This window comes from Austrofundulus limnaeus, unplaced genomic scaffold (assembly GCF_001266775.1).
Source record: "Austrofundulus limnaeus strain Quisiro unplaced genomic scaffold, Austrofundulus_limnaeus-1.0 Scaffold39, whole genome shotgun sequence".
Classification (NCBI taxonomy): domain Eukaryota; kingdom Metazoa; phylum Chordata; class Actinopteri; order Cyprinodontiformes; family Rivulidae; genus Austrofundulus; species Austrofundulus limnaeus.
The window spans coordinates 1,896,999-1,920,256 of NW_013952441.1; the positions used below are offsets into that span (position 1 = coordinate 1,896,999).

Consider the following 23,258-nt stretch of genomic DNA (forward strand, 5'->3'; position numbering starts at 1 on the left):
CTACAACTGAGTAGCTTTTGGAGTGATTTCAAATTAAAGAAGGCCGATACAGCTAATCTATGTTAGCCAACACAAGAATGGTCATAACACGTTTTAATTACTGGTAATGAGCCAAAATCTGATGTGGTAGTAGCTGAGTGTCCAGATACTTKTAGCATAAAACTCTGGCATTTAAGGGAGTGGGCAGTTAAGCCTTTGATTATTTTATACTTATTCAGCTTTGTTGCCATCTAATAAAGGCTGTTTGTCTGCAAGAATATTTGATATCAGTCCAAGAATCTATGCACAACCAAGACATGTGGTCAGCCTCGCCTAAAGTGACCTTTAAATGTACGTGAACGGACGGACAAACAGACACACACACAATAACCTTTAGAGAGTGCCTGCCGAGTGTGTGAGTTAGTGTGCGTTYGGTGTAAATATGCATGAGTAAGGCTGCCTGCGTGGATTCTTCATGGTCAGTGGATGAAGGCAGGAGAGGGATCGAGGCGTGTGTGTCTGTATGTTGTGTGAACGCATGAGTGCGTGTTCAGGGGAGGTGGATTGTGAGTCATTGTTTGTGACTCATAAAGCGTCGGCAATCAAAACGGCTCTCTTTAACACATTGTTTCGTGGCAGAAACACACAGATGGGTGCATACTCCACTCAGGGAAAAACAAAAAGGGCTACAAACACGTTCAATGTCACACTCTGAAAATTTATTTTTCTTTGAGTTTTTGTCCTTCCACCTCCCATAGCTCCGTCCTGGACATGTGCGTATCTCACAAACACAAGCACACACACACACAGAAGCGCAGCAGACGAGCCGCACGCTGACTTCACCATATGCRGGGTTGGGAGTGGTAGCAGACGCCAAGATGAGAGGAACCAGTCAGAACCAGCGAAGCACAGTGTGCCTCCTATCTCTTACTCATCCCCAACTACAGTCCTAATAATAAATCACCCAAAGTAATCAACTTATATTAACTACATGATCTCAACCTGCTTCTGTCTCAGTCTGTTGCTTTGAAACAACACAACTAAAAAAGTCTTGCATCGGAAATTCAGCCCGATAATTTGAAAGATAAAAACCTCAATATTAGTTAGTTCCTTTTAGCAAAAGTTCATGCAAATTTCCAATTTCTTAACTGYTTTCCTCTCTTAATACTGATTAAASATKAAACTTGTGATTTAATATTTGCTAATAATATTTATTGAWACAGTCTTGGTTCAAGTTGTTGCAGATTTTTTTCTTTGAAAAAAGAAGTCAAAAGTAAAAATATTTAGTTTTCTCTCATGCACGATCAAAAATACATTAAGTCTTAATTTATGAAAAACTTTAAAAAATGTATTATTTACTGGGATGTATGTAGTAACTATAAGTAACTGCGGTTTTGCAATAATGCAGTGTGAATGCCGAGTGCTGAGTGGACTTTGACGAAGTAGCTGAAACTAYAAGTCGTTAAAGCTAAAAGTAGCAAAACAGGAGCTGAGCATTGTTTGGCTACAAAACAAAACAAATGATGCTTGAAGGGATGACCTGGTCCTAAGTTATCTTTTAGCTAGGTTTGGTTATTTTGGATATTTAAAGTTACAGAGTAGAAAGCTGGCTGCAGCAGCTAATGTTTCATTTAAACAAAAAAAGGGCCCATTTTTCTCAAAATATCAGCCGCAATAAACTGATCTGGATTTAAATATCTGATCTTTATTAAAGATGTACATCTGCGACTGATTAACTTAACTTATGCYACAATCAGTTGACTTTTTAAACTCAAACAATGATCAGTTTTGGTTGTATTTAGGAGTCATTCTCAATGTTTAATCTGAGCACTAACAGAATTCACAAGATCATGCTTTACGTCCTATACAAGCTCTGATTAAAACAGATACAACTCTGTCCCTTATCATTAGATGATCTTAGTTTAAAGGCTAAAAGGTGCTGGGTGAATGCATTCCCTTCAAGAAATCAAAGTCCTCTCATTTATAATTATCCTAGGGAAATCCAAGGGACTATTTTTTTTACCAAATCTTAAATACTTTAATTGATACAAAGATATTAAACAGTGGTTTTCCCAAATCTCAATAAGTAAAGTTGTCTGACGTTTTCACATGGAGGAATCCTCGATTTTAAATATCACTATTTAAAATCAAAGCGACTGTATCATTGTCAGTGAAAAGCTATTTCTCTGACACACAACTGTTGGTGCAAAATCTTACATAATCTCACAAGATGGACAAGTGAGCAGCGTCGAACTCAAGACAGAGCGAGACACGCTCAGTGTTAAGAGACAAGTGTCAGCTGATTGGCTTCCCGCCTCACAGACTGGCACGAATTTGGATTCTGATGGCCACATTTTGAGCTGTGAAAAAAAAAAAGAAAAAGGAAACTGTCCCCTTTTTGGCCGTCAGCACTCGAGAAGCAATCGCAGCAAAAGTTTTTACTGCAAAATGTACAATTTTCCTTGATCTGTCTTCACATCTAATGGGACTAATTTTGCCTCMTCTTGTCTCTGCTAACACCCATTACAGTACAACCCTCGTTAATGCTTAACACCCACGCAGTTCTCGTAATGAAAGTCATATCACCACGCAGATCTACCCTCACATCATCAGGGAGATGCACAGTTTCTACCTTTAACAAAGAAGTGTTGTAATCAAACTCGTAAATGTGTATGTTTCTATCCTGGTAATTGCATCCTGTTAGCAAGTGTACAYATTAACACTTTTAACACTCGCTGCAGTGCTAATAGGTAATCGACAAAAGCCCAACCGAAACCTCCGGAAATATAAAGACATCAAAGGGAAAGCCATATTTTCAGAGGATGAAGGGAAAAGATGGAAAGCTGGTTGCAGGTCTGGCGAGGGAGGGAGGGTAGAAGAGGAGGAGGAGGAGGACAGGAGTGTAGAAAAGCGATGGTGAGGAAAGATAGGAGCGTGCTCAGAAAAAGTGGGAAAAGAGAGGTGGAAAGAGAAGGTCGGAGACGAAYGGGGAGACGGGGAGGGAGATAAGACTGCGGCGTTTCTCAGCAGGAGCTCTGCGTCGCTCTCCTCGGGCTCCGCCACTCGACACAGCCTCAAATCAGCCAGGATGCTATTCATCAGCGATGCAGATAGCTCACACACACACACACACACACACACACACACACACACACANCACACACACACACACACACACACACACACACACACACACACAGAGTCATTTGGAATGAAAGAGGAAGTCTAGTGGGTGCTCCAATTGTCTCTTACCTGCTCTAGCAATTTCCATCATTTCTGGGCGGGAGCTGAAAGTATAGCAGCCCAATTGGCGATTCACTCCAGTACCCCATCTGGCATTTCATGTTCATTTCTCTGTTGTTTGCCAAAACAAGAACATACACACCCACACACAAACAATGAGACACACACACAGAAATTCTGCACTCATTTACTTGGAATACTTGTTTGGCATTTAGCTAATTAAAATAGCCACAATACTCATTATAGAGCCATTATACTGCCTTTATGAAAATATTATTATAATTAAGATGTTGGAAGAGGGTTTCATTATTTGTGTGCGTGTTTGTGTGTGTGTGCACATCTACATGCATTTGTCCATGTTTGCTTATAAATAACCTTGACAAGTTTGTTTTTTCCCCCCGACGTGCATTTCTTTTCTCCCTCAGTGAACTTCGTTGTGACATGATATATGTGCATTTATTTGTGTGTCTGTTTCTGTCTAAAAGGGATGAAACTGACTCTGATCTTATCAGGCTTAAGACAAATACGCTGTTCCGCCTGAAGACATTGTCATGGAAACAAACCAGTTTCCCTGGGTACCAAAGAGAAGGCCAAATTCAAACTTTGCAGGCAGAGAAAGAAGGGAAGAGAGATATGAGCAGAGATAAAACAAACAGAAAGGGACAAGAAATAAAAGATTGAACACGATGGCAAGAGGCGTACTTCCCATTGTTTTGGCTAAAAATCTAATTCTAAGACAATGATGGGAATTACTGTCAGTTTAATGCAGTTGTGAGTTTAAAATAAATGCTTTGGACTGGAAGTGGGTGTTTTAAACTTTTTTTCTCCTTGGATTTAAATAAAGATCCAATAATTTCCTAACTAAAGCTAATGACTCTTAGCAGTAAATCAGCAGATTGCAATAGTTGCCACCATTTAGTTAAAAGAACTGATCAGTAAATCAGTCTCATAACTTAGACCAATAACTCCAATTATTTTAGTTTCTGATTGACAAATGAATGCCAGCAGACATTTGTGACCCTGACTAAAACTGCTTAAAGGATAGAAGCATTGCTAATGTGCCAATTAAAGAAGAGGAAAGAAACAAGTAGCATCGACAACCAAAAACCTAATTATTGAAAATGGAAAGGGCAAATATGTTTTTATGTTTGTGTTCGTTTTGTCTGCACTGTTGGCAAAATGTTTCATAAACCAGAGAAGGGAGTTTGATGTAACTCTCAGAAACTAATCATTGAATGAACCAATTACCATTTGGAGTCAGCCTGATTCAAGATGGCTGCCATGGATAAATGGCTTCAGTATGATTATAACTCAGCCAGTTTCACATAAATTGAGCTAAATCTGCTGTGGTAGTAGCAGATATTCACCTCCAACATAGACTAACACATCTTTCAAGATGCCCTAATATCTCATACAATATCAGGGCATCTTGAAAGATGCCCTGATATTGTATGAAATTAGACTCAATGTCTTTTACTGTACGTTTGTGAAAAATGCAAAAACATGACCTCTTCTCGTCTGATTGATGAGTTCTGCTTAAAATTTTGGCATAAAAGGCAGCAGGCGACACACATTCCTTCAGGTAATGTTAGTCCTTTATTTTATCCATTTATTAGCTCTGTTTCTGCATCTTAAAATTAAATTTGATTACAAAATATTGTCTCAAGCCCTAGCTTTTAGGGTTTTGACAACTCATGGCTGGGTCTCAACACAAATTTTGGAAACCGCAGACTTTGGKTCCCAAGTTATAAAGTTATAATTTACTTATTTTACCAAACAGTTGCCTTTTTTTTCTAATTACATCTCATTTTCCAGTAATAGTTTATGTAGCATCTTTGAAGCCAAATATCTCACGCTGAGAATGAAAGTCTCCATTTAAACATCAACAAAAAAAAGGGGGAAAAAGAGAGATCCAGCATTTCAGACAGGCAATCTGTCACTCGCGTCCTGACAGTAATATCCTCCTCTACAGTATTGCTCCCTTGGCTGCGATGTGATAACCCAATCGGTTTCAAAGCCAGACATGGTATATCACTGAGCAGAGATGGAAACAGCACTCCTTCAGGGAACTTGGCATTTACTGAATAAATTTTCAGACTTAAACGCAATGTCGGAATTTATGTGTATGCAGGAATACATTTGCATACATTTCCCCGACGCTGGTCATCTACATCTATATATACTGTATGGGCGTTTAGTTAATCCACCTGTCGGTTAATAAGAAGGGATGCCTTCACGCAGGATGGTTGTGTGTGTGTGTGTGWRTRTGTGTGTGTGCATTTGCAGTGGCTGAGAGAAGCTGATAGCAGAACTGCCTGGTGGGCTAAAAACTAGGTGCAGGGGAATTGCAGTGTGCTATCTCCCAGAATGACAGGGCTGCCATGATTGAGGTTTGCAACACTAGGATTTAGACACAGCAGCATTTTTCTCTGTTTCGTTCTGTCCGGCCGGCTGGCCCAGCCCCTCTCCTGCCACTCCCTTTCCTCCCCCGACTCGCCTGGCTCTATTACGTTCCTCCCTTCCTCGCCGCGTTCCCCATCTCAATGAGTGTCTCCATCCCTTCTTTTTTCCATCCCTTCTCCTTTCAAATCCCCCCCGCACGTCTCTCTTTTCTCTCCCCTGCTTCTCTCCAACCTGTTCCCTCTATCAGGTGCTGTATAATGAAGGCTCCCCTGATGTGCACCCAGCCTCCATCCGCCATTTTGATTCAGTACAGCTGTCCATGATAATGTACTGTTCACTCAATCACTCTTTCTCTCCCTTTGCTTTCCTTCTCCAGCTCTCTTCCTGTCTCTCTCTCCCTCCCTAAAAGACACAAGCACTTGTATTTGCTGGAGCCCCTGTGACACGGGGTTGCCATGGAAATAACAAATTAGTATGTGAAATGTTGAGGAGGAAGCCCAGGAGACGAGACAAAGCYCTAAATGACACACACACCATATGTGCCCAAACACACGAGGAAAATCTACATGATGTGTGTTCGATTATTTGATGGCGAGGTACAGTTGCAGCTGGTCCCAGATCAGATCTGTCATTCTGGCTCCTGCCCCCCCCAGATTACTTTATTCAGAAAAGTAGCAGCTTAATGACAGCTTTCAAGGTCTAATGCCAATCATCTTTGAATGAGCTTATTCCCGCTCCTCTTATAGCCTTCAGAGCTCATATTTTATTTCATTTGCACGGGTTTCACGTATTTTATCTGACACAGCTCGCACAGATTCCTCGCTTTGTTTCGCTCTCTCTAGTTTCATTTTTTTCTCTTAAACCATTTCTCTTTTTTTCTCACAAAAATGAAAACAGTTTATTTATGCGGTCATTTAGAACAGCCTGTATTTACAGGAATGTGTAAAAGAAATTGAGTGTTCGTCTAAAACTGAATATCCTTGTGGAGTCAATCCAATTCAAGATGGCTGCTCCAGCCAGCTGATCTCAGCACAGGAATGGCTATGACTCAGCTAATTTTACAGATATTGGCCTAAAATTTGGTGTGGTAATAGCTATGGCTAATCCCCAACACATATTCTGAACACTAACAGATTGCTTAAAGGGCCAATATTATGTGTTTCTCAGGCAAACAGTTAAATACTATACCATAATAAAGTATCTATGTCACCTTTAGTTGTTATTAAAATGCTGTGTTTATGTTTAAATAGAAAATRAACTTATCTTCTCATCRCTTCCTCTTCTAAACGCCTTGAAATTGGCCTCTGTCTCTTTAAGAACCACCTTCGCTTCTGTCCCGTCCCATTTCAGTGCGGGGGGTCGCGCGTGCTCTATGATGCAGTTTACTTGGCATCTGAAAATACATTTCCTCAAACGGGGGCGTTTCTAATCCCCACCTGTCGTTTTGCTCCTCAGCATGGCTGCCTAAAAACGCTGCAGGATTTCTCAAACATTCATGAATAAGTCAAAGCAAGGCTTTGGGCATGTTTTTTTTATGAGAGTATAACATTATAACATGATATAAAACTCAAAAAAGTTGATTTTACATGATATTGCCCCTTTAAGGTTTTTGCATTAATTGCTGCAGTCAACCCTGTTTGTCTGTTAGCAAAATCAGTGGTCACTGGGCAGGTTTTAATGAAACTCTCAGAAAGCAATCACTGCGACTGATTACCTTTTGAAGTGTTGTTAATTAAAGATGGACACCCCAGCTAATTGACATTAGCCAATGTAGAAATGGCTATAACTCAGACAATCTAAGATTTTGTGCTAATATTGGGTTTGGTTGTAGCTGCGATTATCATTATTAAGATTTTTTCCATGTCAACGCAATCCTGGTTCATCACTTTGGTTTGGAGTTTACAATTGATAACAGGGAAAAGTGACTTTCAGTGTCATTTGGTTTGGATAATATCTGTATTTAGCAACACAGTAAACATATATCGCAAGTTAATGATGACATTTTATTTGCTCATTTGAAAAAGCAACAGGTGCATCAGAGGGACTACGTGGTGCCGAAATGTTTCATCAAATCTTTCCAGTTTTCATTAGATTTAAAGGTTCTTCGCATCTGTTATTAATAAGTGTCAGAAAGAATAAAAAACTGTATGTCAACATCAAGTTAAGCYGTGTGTGGGCTCTTGTTTTAATGAAATCATAGGCTAATTAATAAAATAAATTGCTGTTTTGTTAAAGACAGCTGCAGCTAGACCTTGTTAGCTTACCTGCAAGTATTTCTTTATGCAGTTAATCGTTTAGTTTAGGTTTCAAATGAGGCTTTTCATAATTGGAAAAATAAAACACCCTTATTTGGCTTGTTTATTCCAGACATCAACTCTATACAACATAAAACAGAAAAGATCTGAATCTTCACATTTTAAAAGCCTGACAACGTTAGAATTTAGGTTGGATTTTGTTTGCCAAATTGGTTGATTTAAAAATAAAGTCGAACAACCAAAAAGCAGTTACACTCTAACAAAGCCTTCCAGTGATGCAGTAACTCAGTTTGAGCGACTGCTTTATCTCTTTTATTCATTTAACCTAATCCAATCAGTTGTATTGTTAAGATCAGGGTCTGTTTTGTGGGAGATGAATCCAAGAGATGCCAGAAAGGCCTCAGGTCCAACCACACCCCGACAGAAACTCAGTTATTTACAGTATGTATGTATGTATATATATATATATATATATATATATATATATAATATCAGGGGAATTCCTTTTCTTTTGAAAAAAATATCCAAGTGTCTTTGTCGCCTCAACTGTATTCCTCTGTTCTCCGACTGCCCTCCTTTGATGGACAGTGCTTCCCACAGGATGAAGTGTGACATGCGGTGTGTCTGCCTCAGTGTTTACTCGGAGCCAATACTGACTCACTCCATTAATCTGAGCTACAACAGATCCACTCCAACCTGCACATTTCGTGGTCCTTTGTGTTTTTCGGTGTGACGGTGCCCCTGCAGTATGAACGCACAACATACGGTCCTTCTTCTTTTTTTTTTTACGTCTGATTTGTGCATGCTCGTTCGTGTGTGATGTAATAGAACAAGGAGCGAGTGTTTGTGGGCCGGCGCTTCCAGATCGATGCAGAGATGCTTTATGTTCTCCTGTCTGGTCTAATGACGTGTCTGTAAATTAACAACAGAATGGTGGAGCGCCACACTGAAGCCTAATGGCACCTCAGTAAATTACCACTTGAATGCTACTGGACGCCTGTGTGTGTTCTCATTGTGAACAAGCTGCCCCCACCCCCCTCCTCTTCTTCTCCCTGGCACCTCATCTACATTTGTGTGTGTGAAGAATATGTGTGATTTTGTTAACATTTGTGACTGTTCTTTCTGTCTGTGTTTTTGTGTGTGTGCGCCTCCCTCCCTCCTCCTCCTTCTCGCTCCTCTCAGTAAAGACTAGCCCGAGGCCCTGAGTTGGTAATAGCTTTTCTGACAGCAATACACCAATATTTACAGAGACCAGCACCCACCCACACCCACACACATTTCATGCACACGTAAGATAACATATASTTTCCCCTGCGCGCGCACTCTCAAACGCCTAAATGTAGATTTGCGCACAGTAATTCCCTTCTGCAGCCACGCACACACAAACACGTACACAAACACACACTCTTAATTAACATGCTGGGAGGGAAGGAATCACACACTGAAGGAACTCGCACACATGCTGGCAAACAACGTGTTGTTTCTCACTCGTATATTGGCATTCACACTTAGATTTTTTTTTATTTTTCTGCAGCAGAAACAAAAAAAGACAATTTACCACAATTGGCCTTTGAATTGTGATATATTCTCACTTTTTCCTTCTCATTATTCTCTTTGTATTATATTCACTCAAGTGCAGCCAATTCCATTTCAACGCTCCTTTTCTTCCTGCTTCTCGCCACCTTAATAACCTATTACACTTCAGTCTATTTATTACGTGGCAATCTTTTCTGTCCTCTACTCTCCAACAGTTCCTCACCAGCCGGCTGTCTTGCTCCAGCTTCACCTGGTGCGCGTTAAATGCTCCTCTGTTCTCTTCGTTATTCCGAACTACAAGATGGTGGTTTCTGCCAGAGGCTCCGCGGAGCAAAGAGAAGGAGGGTAAAAAAAATAATAAAAGAGGCCAGCAAGATGTGTGGAGAGGAAACAATGTGGCGCGAGGCCAGTAAGGAGGTGTGAGAGATATAGGGATCTTGCTGAGGAGGACACAGAAGCGGATGCAGAGGAAGGGTGATGCTTTGGAGGGGGGGGGGGGGTGCTGGTTGTGAAGGAGACAGATAACGTTGTCCGTGCTTGTTTATGCCATCGTATTGGTATGATTTTTTTTTACGCAGATTTGTGTGTAGGTGTGCGTATTTGTTCCTCCACCGGTTGTGTGCTGATGTGCGTAGGTGTGAGAGCAGATAAGTAAATGTGAGCTTAAGTATGATGAATTGCAAAACCTTGGTCTAATGTCCTTGGGGGTCACAAAGACCGTGCAAGGTAAGTTGCGATTGGCCGGATGCCTGTTCCTCTGAATTCCAATTGGCTGGTTCTGCCTGCTTTGGCTGCCGTGACGCTCACAGGTTGCCGTTCTCCATCTCCATTGTCAGTTTTGTGCCAGCTTCCTCAAACTCCTTCCAACCTCTGCTCCTAGTGTGCATACTTACTCCGGCATGTACATCCTGGCTTTTTTTTTTTTTGCAAACCACGTGAAATGAGCCATGTTGTCAAACAAGACCACATCACTTTTAGACTGCCAGCACAGCTGTTCTCTCAAAAGAGAAGGTGGCAGGTTTCGTAACGAGTTAGGAATGCTCCACGCTCACAGTCGTCTCTCTCTCTCTCTCATATCCTCACTGTTTAATCTCTAACCCACATGAGTGATCAAAGCTTGTTTACTCACCACTCCATGGTGCGATTAGAGGTATTGAAGGAAGTGTTTCTTCCAAGTGCTGGCATCAGTGAGGCTTTGCTTGACAATAACAACATTTTCAGCATCTTAAAAAATATGTTTTTTTTTTGTACCGAACATTGGAATCAAATTGAACCAGCCAGCTGAGATTTGTTTTACTCGACTGGCTCTGATGAACACCCACCATTTTCATTTCTGAGCTGTTTGTGAGGAGCAGCGTGGGAAGAAGCATCGTAGCTTAGATAATGTACTAATGATTAGAATAATGTTCAACGACAGCTTTAACGKTTATTAAAACTTATTTGCTCTCCTCTCGTTTCAGCCCGTGAGGAGTACGTTGCCACCTTCAAGGGCTCCGAGTACTTCTGCTACGACTTGTCGCCCAACCCCATCCAGTCTAGCAGCGACGAAATCACGCTGTCCTTCAAGACCCTGCAGCGCAACGGCCTGATGCTGCACACGGGCAAGTCCGCTGACTACGTGAACCTGGCACTAAAGAACGGTGCCGTGTCCCTAGTCATTAATCTGGGCTCCGGGGCCTTCGAGGCCCTGGTGGAGCCKGTCAATGGCAAGTTCAACGACAACGCCTGGCATGACGTCAAAGTCACCCGCAACCTGAGACAGGTAACCAGACTACAAGGCGTAGAGGAGTGATGGTCCGAGCAGAAAGGAGAGGAGRTGAAAGACAGGAAGTAGATTATGAATGAGTGAATGAGTAGGTATTTTATTGTTAAAATGAATCCCCTACAATTCAGCTGAAGAATAAAATGCTAAAATCTTTCTTTTTTTAGCCTAATAATTTAGGATTTTAATATATTTATATAAAAGTAAGGTTAAAAAGTCTAGATTAGAAGGCATCCCCTTTGTGTTTGAAAAATATGTAGTAATTTTCTGACTATGTTCTGAAAAGAAAGCTTTTTTCCCTTCTGAGCACAAGAAAACACAGAGGCAATAAAGAGTGTAGAGGTTTACACTAAATGATCTTTTTGTTTTTCCATTTGAAATGCTTGACAGCTGCATCTGAAGGAAATGTTTGCTAGTTGAGGCAGTTCCCGTGTCTGTTTGACTTTGGCTAACCATGTAGACTGCTGCAGATGAAGGGCAGACTAAAGTCCGCTGGAGGAAAATAATCAATGTAGAAGCTGCCGTCAGTGGACTGTTGTTCAGCTGTGGTAGTGAGAAAATTCCTGAGGTTTTGATCTTAGTTTACAGTGGGTTAACCACCAGACCAGCTCTGCTTTCAGCTCTAGGTGAGTGCTTTTCAAATCGAGTGTGTGATTATGAATGAGCGTGTGAATGAATCAGAAGGAGAGCGTGAACAAGAAGATTGCAACGGGGATCGGAAGCACGCAGGTGCTGTCTGTGCTCTTCCTCAACCGTTTGCCTGTCTGTACTAACGTGACTACTAACTTAACTAACCTGCTAGTGAAACTAACCACCATCCATGGAATGATTCATTCTACTAACCTAACCTGTGCCCTTTTCCTAGCAAAACCACTCCAACCAACCTACTAATCTCACCAGAGGCCTTCTAGCTTTTCCTCTTTTTTTTTTTGTTCCCGAAGTTGTTCTGTTCACAGTTTTTTTTGCTTTCCTTTCTCCCCCTTTTCCTACAAAGCACTCAGGCATTGGACACGCTATGGTAAACAAACTCCATTGTTCGGTAGATATCATTCTAATTGTTTCTTAGTTTGGGTTTTCCCCGTGTCTATTTCCTTTTGAACCATAGACATCAAAACTAAACCAATAAAAGGATAAATGCGGTTGGTAATCTCTTACGCTTAAAGAGCCCCTGTCCCTCATCCTTGCCAACCACTTTTTTTAAAAAGTCCCCTTCCCTTCACTATTTCTACTGTTTTGTTTTTGTTTTTCCTTTCACCCCATCACCCTGTGACTGACGTGTAGGCGTGCACAGATTGGCTCATAGTTCACATGCACGCAAGTGTCGAGCCCCCACCCCCCCCTTGCATGGCCTGACTCAGAAACCCTTCCCCTCTCTGATTGGTCCACAGAATGGATTGAGAGGCTCCTTCTCCCCCTTCTTTTTTATTCTTCTTTTGGATTCTTTGTCCTACACTCTAGTCATGCATGTTCTTTGTGGCGCCTCTGAGTCATCTTGTCCAATTTGTTGTTGTTGTTGTTTTTAGTCTCCTCTCTGCCAGTGGTTGCATGCAGACAGAGGAACAGGTCGCATGCTTAAATATGTGTGTGTGTGTGTATCGGAATGAACCTACGCCCATCTAATACATGTATGTGTGTGCTCATCAATATCTGTGTGTCATCTCATTTAGGCTCGCTGATCCAACAAACCCCCTGCTCAGACCACAAACTAACCAACACCATCATCACAACTCACCCTAACAACACACTAACATATCATCACAACTACTAACAGCATTGAAACCATTAACCCTTACCTCAGCAACCCAGCACAGCTTGGCCTGACACAAGTAACACCACTTTGGCAGCAAGCAGTGCTACAACTAACAACTACTAACAAAGTAAATAGTACTAACACTTAACTGTGCAGCACGAAGATGCCTGTGAAGACCTAACTAACACCTGCTCGGCTGGGCACGTTTGCCTGGCGCTTCTAGAGAGAGGGAACTGTATTGTAGTGGGGGTCAGAGACGTGGTCAGTGATGTCCCGGCGAAGATCTGAGTGAAAACTAACTGCAACTTTACGTGTGACAGCATTAGATCTCTGTGACAGCTAAAAGCCCCGACAGAGGCCATTACACAGCAGAATGGGCTAATTTAATTATAGGAACGTCAGTATCATTCTAGGTAAAGCATCGAGGAGAAGATGATGTTTTTTTTTAATTTAACCTAAGCTGTAAAGCAGCTTGGAGGTTGAAAACAAAAAATAAATAAATGATGTTGAAAACGTTCAATAGCAAAAGACAAGCAAGGCTATTTGCTCTAAAGTTGCACAAACACCGWAGCTTTTCATGACGTGAGGAGTATGCAGACCCAGTTTTTACAACCTATGTTGTCGCGAGCCGATATTGGACACTCTGACGCTCTGGGTTTCATCAAATCCAAATTAATCACCCACTGGATCTAGTCACTATTCTGTATAATGAACTGCCTGCTATTTACAAGCCAAACCACACACAGTTTGACTCCCAGAGTGCACAGGGGGTAGACAGGATTATTGAGGGTGTTACGAGCTGCAGGGAGACTGAGTGATATGGAGTGGCATTGTCTAGAAACATATTTTTAGTCTCAGCATTACCAGCAACAATCAGCACTATTCAGTTACACTTCACAGTCAGCAAATGCACTAAAATCAAAGTCCCAACAGCAGCAACATGATCCATTTTTCCAAAAACCAATCTGGCTTCTATCCAACAGAATGCATATACATTAGTTTTTAGAATACCGGGGGCTAATTTGGCTGGTCAGCGCATAGCTAGCGCTTAGCGCTGCCTTTGGTCTGAGTATATAGCGTGTCCTTTCCCTGTGCTTTGTTGTGTAGGTGACGATCTCCGTGGATGGAATCCTGACGACAACGGGCTACACACAGGAGGACTACACCATGCTGGGCTCTGATGACTTCTTCTACGTGGGAGGAAGTCCCAGCACTGCTGACCTGCCTGGTTCTCCTGTCAGCAACAACTTTATGGGCTGTCTCAAAGAGGTGAGCCGCCATGCTAAATAATATATAAAACACAGAGAGGACTGCACAGAGAAAACAAACTGTGTCACACAATATGGTTAAAAGAACAATATRCAAACATAACTGGTTTCACACTTTCAGTAGCTGGACTTAAAGCCCCACATCTCAGACTACGGTTCCAAAAATACAACAYGGCAGCKTTCGTAAATTGGTTCTTGCTGTTTTCAGTTCCCAAACAATGAAAAACTGCAGGGACCTCTACGTGTTTTTTTTCCACACTCTCCTTTTTTCTTCTGTTCACTTTCCTCCCTTTCTTTTAGTCACGCAACACACACACACACACACACACACACACACACACACACTATTTTATAACATGCTCACACACACACACACAAAATCTTCCATTTGGCAGACTCACACAAACAGTCCCAGACACGCACATCCCATCCAGCATCAGACGGAATCAGTGATGAGTGTCGTTGAGGGAGAAGATACAGTGCTGAGCACTAACATGCTAATTAGCTACGCCACAGAGATGCTCCATCCATCCGCTCTGCTTGAAACAGGCCACAGCACTGCAGCAGCAAAAACTCACCTGACACACTCGCAACAACACACATGCACACTTAAATGCAATCTTGGCGTGTATAGAGGAAATTGGCAGACATATTCCCACAAAAAGAAAAGAAAAAAAAAACGCAGATACTCAGGCTGATCAAAACCAAATAAGCACACCTTTGAATATCAAGCGCTTAAATTTATACATCCTTGTGTTCATTGACGGCGCTGAGCTTCCTTTTCACTCACACGGATTCACACAGAGACATAAACAAACAACCTAACAAGCCGACAGATGATGTGCCAAACAGAGAGCTATCTGTATCAGCGGTGAATGCACTCTGTGTTGCTTCATTAAGACTGATGGTGTTTAAACAAGGCTGCCATAGTCGAAGTGAACCCTCCACGGGCACATTAACATATTTAATACGAAGATATGATAATCCGGGTGGGCAAATTAAGATGTATGCAGAGAATCACATGCATGAACAGCCACGGCTCGAACAATTTTGTGCATTTGATTTGCCGGAGGCACAATCTTGCACTCAGAAACATACCAATTTACAGGAGTTAATGTCTTCAAGTCACCTTAGCTGCTTTACAAAGTGACCCTTAAGCGCATGACAAACTATAAATGAGAAAACAGAGGTAAAGAGCTGCAGGATTGCTGTTTCAAAAAGTCATGCCAAAAAGTCTATCTTGTCCAAAAAAAAAAAAAAGATCTTGTGTGTGCCCGTCTCAGCAGACATTTGACTCCAAAGCTACTCAGTTATAGCCCAGGCTGTCTGGGAGAGGAAAGAGAGGAGAAACACAGTGAAGAAAATCAAAAACGCTCATAAAAATGGCAGGGTCAGTTAGGATGCTTCAAAAGATGAGCATCAAGTGGCTCAATGATCTTAAGGTTGCTGCTTTTGGAGGAAAATACCAAAAACCATTTGAACAGACAAATAAAAATGTTTTCTGTGTTGGAAGATTATTGGTTTTYAAAGTTGAAAGCCAAGTTCAAGTTTTGTTATTTTTTTCCTCCATTTCCTCCCCTAAAGGTGGTGTACAAGAACAACGACGTACGGTTGGAGCTGTCCAGACTTGCTAAACAGGGAGACCCAAAAATGAAGGTATTCACGTTCAACAACTTGTACAGCTTTAGTACTGTACATAATCTACTTAGCATACATGCAGAACATGGACACAATGACTTTTACATTTTTACTACGACTGGCTTGACTTGAGTTTCAGACTACAAAATAAAAGCATTTTAAGCCTTGAAAAAAGAAAAAAATTGTATAGGTCTCTGGACGGGTTCTTCTCTAATGAAATGTTTCGTCTCTCCTCCAAGAGACTTCTTCAGTCTGAGAGTTTCAGGCAAAATTCAGGCTTTTAAGCACTGCCTCCATGTGACTGATACTCACATCACATGGCTATCATTGACACCTAATTAACACCTATTGTTAACAGGGGGTGGAGTGATACTGGCAATAGCAGCGCTGTAGGAGGGGGACAACTGAAAACGGAGGCCTCCACCTCTGTTTAATGATGGACGGTCTTTCTTCCCAAAAATGGCTTCTTTTACTCCTCTCTCAAACCAACGTTCCTTTCTATCAAGAATGAGAACATCCTCATCTTTGAAAGAGTGACCGCTGGCCTGTAAATGAGTGAAAACTGCAGAGTTCTGGCCATTAGATGTAGCTCGTCTGTGTTGGGACATTCTTTTGAACAGTGGCTGCTTTGTTTCCCCTATGTATAACTGGTCGCAGTCCTCCTGGCACTTAACAGCATATACAACATTGCTCTGTTTGTGCCGGGGMACYGGATCTTTGGGGTGAACCAGCCTTTGCCGTAATGTGTTTTGTGGTTTGAAAGCCACTGGGATATCATATTTAGAAAATAAATGTCTCAGTTTCTCCGAAACGCGTGATGTGAGTATCAGTCACATGGAGGCAGTGCTTAAAAGCCTGAATTTTGCCTGAAACTCTCAGACTGAAGAAGTCTCTTGGAGGAGAGACGAAACGTTTCCTTAGAGAAGAACCCGTCCAGAAGACCTGTACAATTTTTTTCTTTTTGATTTTTTACCTGGATTACTGAGATGCATCAGGACATTTTAAGCCTTGGTTTTCACAGCAGAGTCTCAACAGCCCAAACCTTTAAATGCTGAAAACTCTTACCGTTTCTGTCCCAGGTTAGTGGCGTGGTGTCCTTCAAGTGCGAGAGTGTAGCAACGCTGGACCCAGTGACCTTCGACACCCCAGAGTCATATGTAGCGCTGAGCAAGTGGACGGCAAAGAAGGCAGGATCCATCTCGTTTGACTTCAGAACCACAGAGCCGAACGGATTGATGCTCTTCAGCCACGGCAAGCCCAGACAAATGCAACGCAAAGATCCACGCACGCCTCCCACTGTCAAGGTGAAAAATGTATATTTTTATAAAAGAATCTCAAAGGAAAGAAAAGTGAATGCATTCCTTTTTTGTGCAACCAGAATAAAAAGTATGTTCCACCTAAACTCATTTCAGAGGATTCAGTGCTGGAATYCTCAAAAGGTGCTTGTAAAATAGCTTTCTTGCACATATTCGTCTGCAATTTGATGCTTAAACAAAAAGAGAAGAAATCCCTTATACTTGTACTCTTGACAGATGTGGYTCCAAGTTTATAAATAATGATGAGACAAAAAAAGCTAAACTTTTTTTTGAAAGGACTAAACAAACCAATAACACAAATAAGCATTAACTTTTCACAAGGCATTATGTAATTTGTTGTTAATTGAAACCTCAAGCTTTTATGAGGCCCTTTTTCAGACTAAATAAATGACAAATATTAAAAAAAAAAACACGTATTTAAAGTAATTTTCCTTAGCGGCTACAAAGGCTACTTTCTCCACTGAATTTGAAGCTGAGACAGAGAGAGGTGTTTATGGGCTGAGCCAAAAGAGATAAGGAACAGCTGTGCTAAATGAAACAGGGCACAGYTGAGAGTGGGCGTGGCTGGACCGAGGAGCAGGAGCTACACAGAGGAAAACTCAACTGATGTGTCTGAAAACACAGGGCAGGTCAGAAAACTGATCAAATGAAAACAAAAGTACCAGAACTAAACATCAGAATCATAAACTACAGAAATGTTGTGACCAAAAAGGGACAAAATATAAACACAGAGGATTTTTAAAAAGTAGCCAAAACGCACAAATACTTACAATTAGCACTCGACAGCAGTTAATCTGAAGCTAATAAGGTCCCTAAGTTAGTTATCTTAAGTGAGACCGGTGCAAATATAATCTAACAAGTGGCCATTTTAACATTTAATTAAAAGAAAGACATCAGCAGAATCATCAGAACCATCTTTAGGCTGGGACATAWTACAGCCATAAATAGCTCTTCAAAATTCATGGAAACTTTTAATGCTGTTTCTCTTCAAAATGAGTTTTGAAATTGAACTTTTGCGCTGCTTTTTTTAAACCATTTTTTCTGTTCAATTAAAATTAAATAATTATCGCATTTTTCTGTGAACAATCGAATTCTGATTGATAATTATCAGTCCTGTAAGCTTGAAACCTTCATTCAGCTCCAAATAGTGGCATCTTTAAGGAATCTGAAGCACRTTTTTAAATGTTAAACTAAACAAAGTGGGAGTCCTATTCCAGCAACTACACTAAAACTTTTGTCTTATTTAAATTTATGCTCTGTGTGTTGTTCAGAACGCTGATGCTGTGTGTGTTAAACACGCAGGTGGATTTTTTTGCCATTGAAATGCTGGATGGGCATCTATACCTGCTGCTGGACATGGGCTCAGGAACCACTAAGACCAAGGCCATTGACAGAAAGGTCAACGATGGAGAATGGTACCATGTTGACTTCCAGAGAGACGGACGCTCAGGTGAAACCTCCCCCCTCGCGAATTTTATTTTATATTTATTATAATAAGATGATCTTGGTCTAAAACTCTGGCAGGAAAGGTAGTGGGTGATAAGCATTCTTGGAAGGAATACTCAGCCTTATAAGTGAAAATGAGATCATTTAATTTTAAGTTAGAAGCTTTATACAGAACACTTCAACGCAATAAAGAACCACTGACAAATTCATTGTCAAATCTGGAGTCTCTGAGAGTGTAGCTGCAGACACTTCTTTTAATTCTATTCAGCATTATCRCCACATTTTTCACAAATAATGCTTCGTGAGAAGGATATTGWTAGTAGATATATGAAAAATACTTTTACGACTTCTATTCTGTTCAAAGTAGTGGCACAGTGCACATTTGTTTTCATCCGCCTGCTCTTGTGTTGTGTTAAATGTGCTGCTTATATACTTATTGTTCCACCTCTGTGTTAATTATAGTTTAGAAGCCCTCAGTAGATGCTGCCAGTGTTCTCAATAGGGGTCTTGTTTGAAAGTTGTAACTGTATTAATGTCTAAAAATAAGCAATTTGATGATTTTTTTGTGACAAAATGTTAAATGTAGTGCTTTATAACCAGCTGGAGTTTGCAAAAATCTAGAAATAAAACAAGAGAAACGAAGCTCTTTGTTGCAGTGCCAGCTCTCCATCTTAGCATTTTAAAGGGCTTTGAATGCACTAAAACATGGCGTCACTGGCACGGCTCAAACCCTCAGGGTCCTCTGTTTAACCTATTTATTCATTGTCCCAATCTTTTAGTATTCTTTACACTGCTGTTTTAGCTAATTTGGTCTAAAAATTACCCGAATGGACAAAGTCTCCCACAGTGAGTGGCGTTTTTCTAAAGCTGGAAAACAGAAATGACGATTTTATCCGCATCTCAGACCTCTTTCATTTACAATACCCTGAAAGGTTATTATTGAATTTTTCCTCTGAGCACAGGAAAATTACTGCCCACCTTGGCTTCAAAGGCACTACGTGATGACTAAAGCCTGTGTACTTTAGGATTTCAGTTGCTTCTGATTATAACAACGATGTGTGGGTGAGGACAAGGAGGAGGAAGGGAAGAGGAGAAAGGATGATGACGATGACGGCGGTTATAATGTTGGTGTTGATGGCATTGATGACTGTGATGAGGATGTTCAAGCCGAAGGTCAGAGCGATTTCTAAGGTTGTTTTGATGCATTCAGGGACCATCTCGGTGAACAGCGTGAGGACGGCGTACACAGCCCCGGGAGACAGCGAGATCCTGGATCTGGATGACACCTTGTACCTCGGAGGGCTTCCCGAGGACCGAGCTGGACTCATCTTCCCCACGGAGGTTTGTGTTTCTGCCGTGTCCCATTTTTACRAATATTTCAGAACTACTTTTAGAGGTTAGATAAGAAATAAAATAAATAAGTGACAYCTTTTTAACACAAAACTGTAAAACATCTGCTTTGTTTGGTTTGAATTGTCCAAACAGAAAACCTCAGGAATCTGCCAATAAAATATATTAATATATTTTTAATATAATTTAAAAAAAAACATTTTATGTGGGATTTTGATTTTCTTCCTCCAACAAAGGCAATAATAATTTTGCCTGTTTGTTTGTCTGTGTTTAGCATTTTTTAGGGTTGCCAACTCAGCCCCTCCACATTTTGAACATATCTGCCGGGGGCGGGGCTTAATGACATAATGTGTTAATTGTGATGTCATTGCACAATGCTTTTTATTTYCCCAACAGTTAAGTTTCCACCTAAAAAGATCGAATCTTATTTCTATTATTTCCWTGTAATGATTTAGTCAAAACAATGTTTTTTTTTTACTTTTCAGCTCCCAATGACCTCAGTAAACAGGAGAAATGTAAAYATAAACATGTCGTTGTGACTTTCAAACCTTACAAGTATTTAYCACTTCAGAAAACAACTGTTCAAAAACTAATTTATTTAAAAAATGGACTATAATACATATTTTTATGCATTTTCTATGTTTCAGRTGTCTTATTTCATCCATGTTTTCAATTWAGTWGTTTGATAATATATTTGTGACAGCTTTTAGTTTTGTAATATTAATTTATTATAAAATATATGGTCACCCACCACACTAATAATAGGCTAGATCTTGTGCTAAAGCTCACTAAACAKAGGAAATGAAGCGGCTAATGTCTGCGTTGCTGTCGGCTGTCACGGGGAACCTCAGTGCACTCAGTGTTTCATATGGTCATTGCATTTTACCACTTTGGTACCATCCCTCCAGAACCCSCTTCAGCTCGGGGCACTAGACAAATGCCAATCTGCCCACCGTAATATGATGGTTCTGATTTCAGGCTGCCGTCAGAATACGGGAGAAAGAGCTTCAATTTGGCTGAAAATGTGGRACATCCCAGCTAATACGGGACAGCTGGCAACCCCAGTGGTGTTAATTATCTAATAAACCACATTATCAAAACTATTAGAAATAGGTTGACATATATTTCCAGCGGTTTAACTTTTAGTGTCAACCCAAATCAAGATGGCCGCCACAGCTCAAGCTCAGAGCCAAGAGAAAAAAATGACTGTAATTTTGTCAGTTTTACAGATATTGAGTTACATTTTGATGAGATAGCAAAAGATTGTGCACAATGCTGTTAAACTAGCTTTAACTGATTCATTTTTCAACATTAAATGATTATAATTTCAGGATTCTCACAATTTTTGGTCAGATCTTTGGTACAAAAACAGAAGGCAATATAAAATTCTCCAAGAAACTCTTGAACTTTAATTATTTTAGAGATTGATTTTTTTGCAAAAACAGTATTAATCCTTGTCATTATCCTTTCTGCAAAATATTGCTCACACCTATTACTGCTGCTCTGAGTCAGTCTGCAGACTATTTAAACACACATAAGCCAGCACATGCACAAAATGCCCTGCTCAGATCCAGCAGCTAAAGCGGCTTATTTCATACAGTCGATATAAAGCAACACGCTTGCGTTGATACCATGAAACAAGGTAGTCTAAAATGGATCTTAAAAGCCATGGAATGTGCTGAATACATTGTTTTCTAAGCTGTGCATTAACCAGCAGCTGATTGATGCTACATATTTTTCTTCGTGGCACATTTCTCGAACGTGATTAATGGCAGAATTAACCGTGATAGTTCTGACAAAAGCCACACTGTTTTAAAGCAGCGCCTTCTCTTCACCTGCAAAACATTTTCCTCTTCACAGAAAGCACCCCTCCTCCTTAGCATCACTTTTAGCTGCTTAATAAAAGAGAGAAATGGACCTGCTCTTCCTGTCCAATACTTTCTTCTTAATTAGCTGCTCTGCCTCCACTCCTCTCATCACCTTGTCGAGAGTTATGACTTCTGGATTTTCAATTATTTTTTGTCAGATCCTCTGTTTATCTACTGATTCTCATTTCTAGTATGTACAATATTGGTTCAGCTCATGATACATTTAAACATCCAGTACTAAATCCAGTAACTCAATATTAAAATAATGTTCTGATTTTTTTTTTTTTGTTAAAAAGTCTAACTCTAAAGCAGCAAGTAAAAATGTTAATGAAAAGGAAATTTTCCATTGATCTGAAGGGATGGAAAATGTGTTTTTGGTGTTTACTTTTCTTTTATTTTCTGCTCAGGCTGTGCAAATGGAACAAAGCTCTACAAAGTGTTATGACGAGCCTAGAATTGTTCACCAATAGCTTGAAACAATGTTCCAAATCTCAGCAGTTAACTACCTTAGCTGCTACCAGGCAAAAACATGGTTGTTCTGCCTTCTGCAGGGATTGATAATGAAATAACTCAGTTAAACCTCTACGMTGGTGACTTGTCTCTCAGGTGTGGACGGCTCTGTTGAACTACGGCTACGTYGGCTGCATCAGGGACCTTTTTGTCGACGGCCAGAGTAAAGACATCCGGCGGCTAGCGGAGGCCCAGAGGGCGGTCGGGGTGAAGCCCTCGTGCTCCAGAGAGCCTCCAAAACAGTGCCTGTCCAACCCCTGCCAGCACAACGGCGTCTGCAGAGAGGGCTGGAACCGTTACGTCTGCGACTGCTCCGGGACCGGCTACCTGGGACGCTCCTGTGAGAGAGGTGAGAAGGATAGGTTGATCTGGAGTTTAAAACAATTATCTATGCAACTCAAAGCATCAGTTATCCCACTTTAAACACAATCCTGAGCATAAATTCTCTCAGCCTTTTGCTTTACACTGCACAGTTTTTTAAAAGACTTTTGGAAACTAAACAAACAAAAGTAATTAAAACCTTCCTACTGATTTAAAACTGATGTTTGACTGGAACCAATTCAGATTAGAACTGAAGCATTTCCTAAAACTGGCTTTGTAGTCATGAATAACTGTCACATTTTAATGATTTGCTTTTAAATAGGTTTATGAGAGAGTTTTAATATTGTAATGTTTTATTTTTTTARTTGTATGTTACACTTTTATTTCTTGTTGCTAAAAACCCATCTAGGGACGGGCATTGCAAACCACCTTTGTCTATAAATGTTGTAGTGTATATTGTTAATACTTGACACGTGTCCCTATTTAAATAAACTATAAATGAAATGAATATGTTAAATACAGTGACATAAGATCCTTTGGCAATGGATGTGCATAACCCATCAGCTGTTAGTGTTTACTAACACAACTAAATCATCATCATCATCATCATCAT

General features: G+C 40.6%; 1 protein-coding gene across 1 annotated transcript in view; it reads left to right on the forward strand.

Moving 5' to 3' along the window:
- Positions 1-23,258, forward strand: part of nrxn1a (neurexin 1a) — a gene marked incomplete at its 3' end in the record, with an annotated part of 60,586 nt that overhangs the window by 13,611 nt on the left and 23,717 nt on the right. Inside the window, 8 exon segments of the mRNA XM_014007065.1 lie at positions 10,877-11,178; positions 12,173-12,196; positions 14,036-14,197; positions 15,781-15,852; positions 16,914-17,138; positions 18,453-18,600; positions 19,807-19,937; positions 22,421-22,673. Coding sequence (XP_013862519.1) covers positions 10,877-11,178; positions 12,173-12,196; positions 14,036-14,197; positions 15,781-15,852; positions 16,914-17,138; positions 18,453-18,600; positions 19,807-19,937; positions 22,421-22,673 — 1,317 coding nt within the window.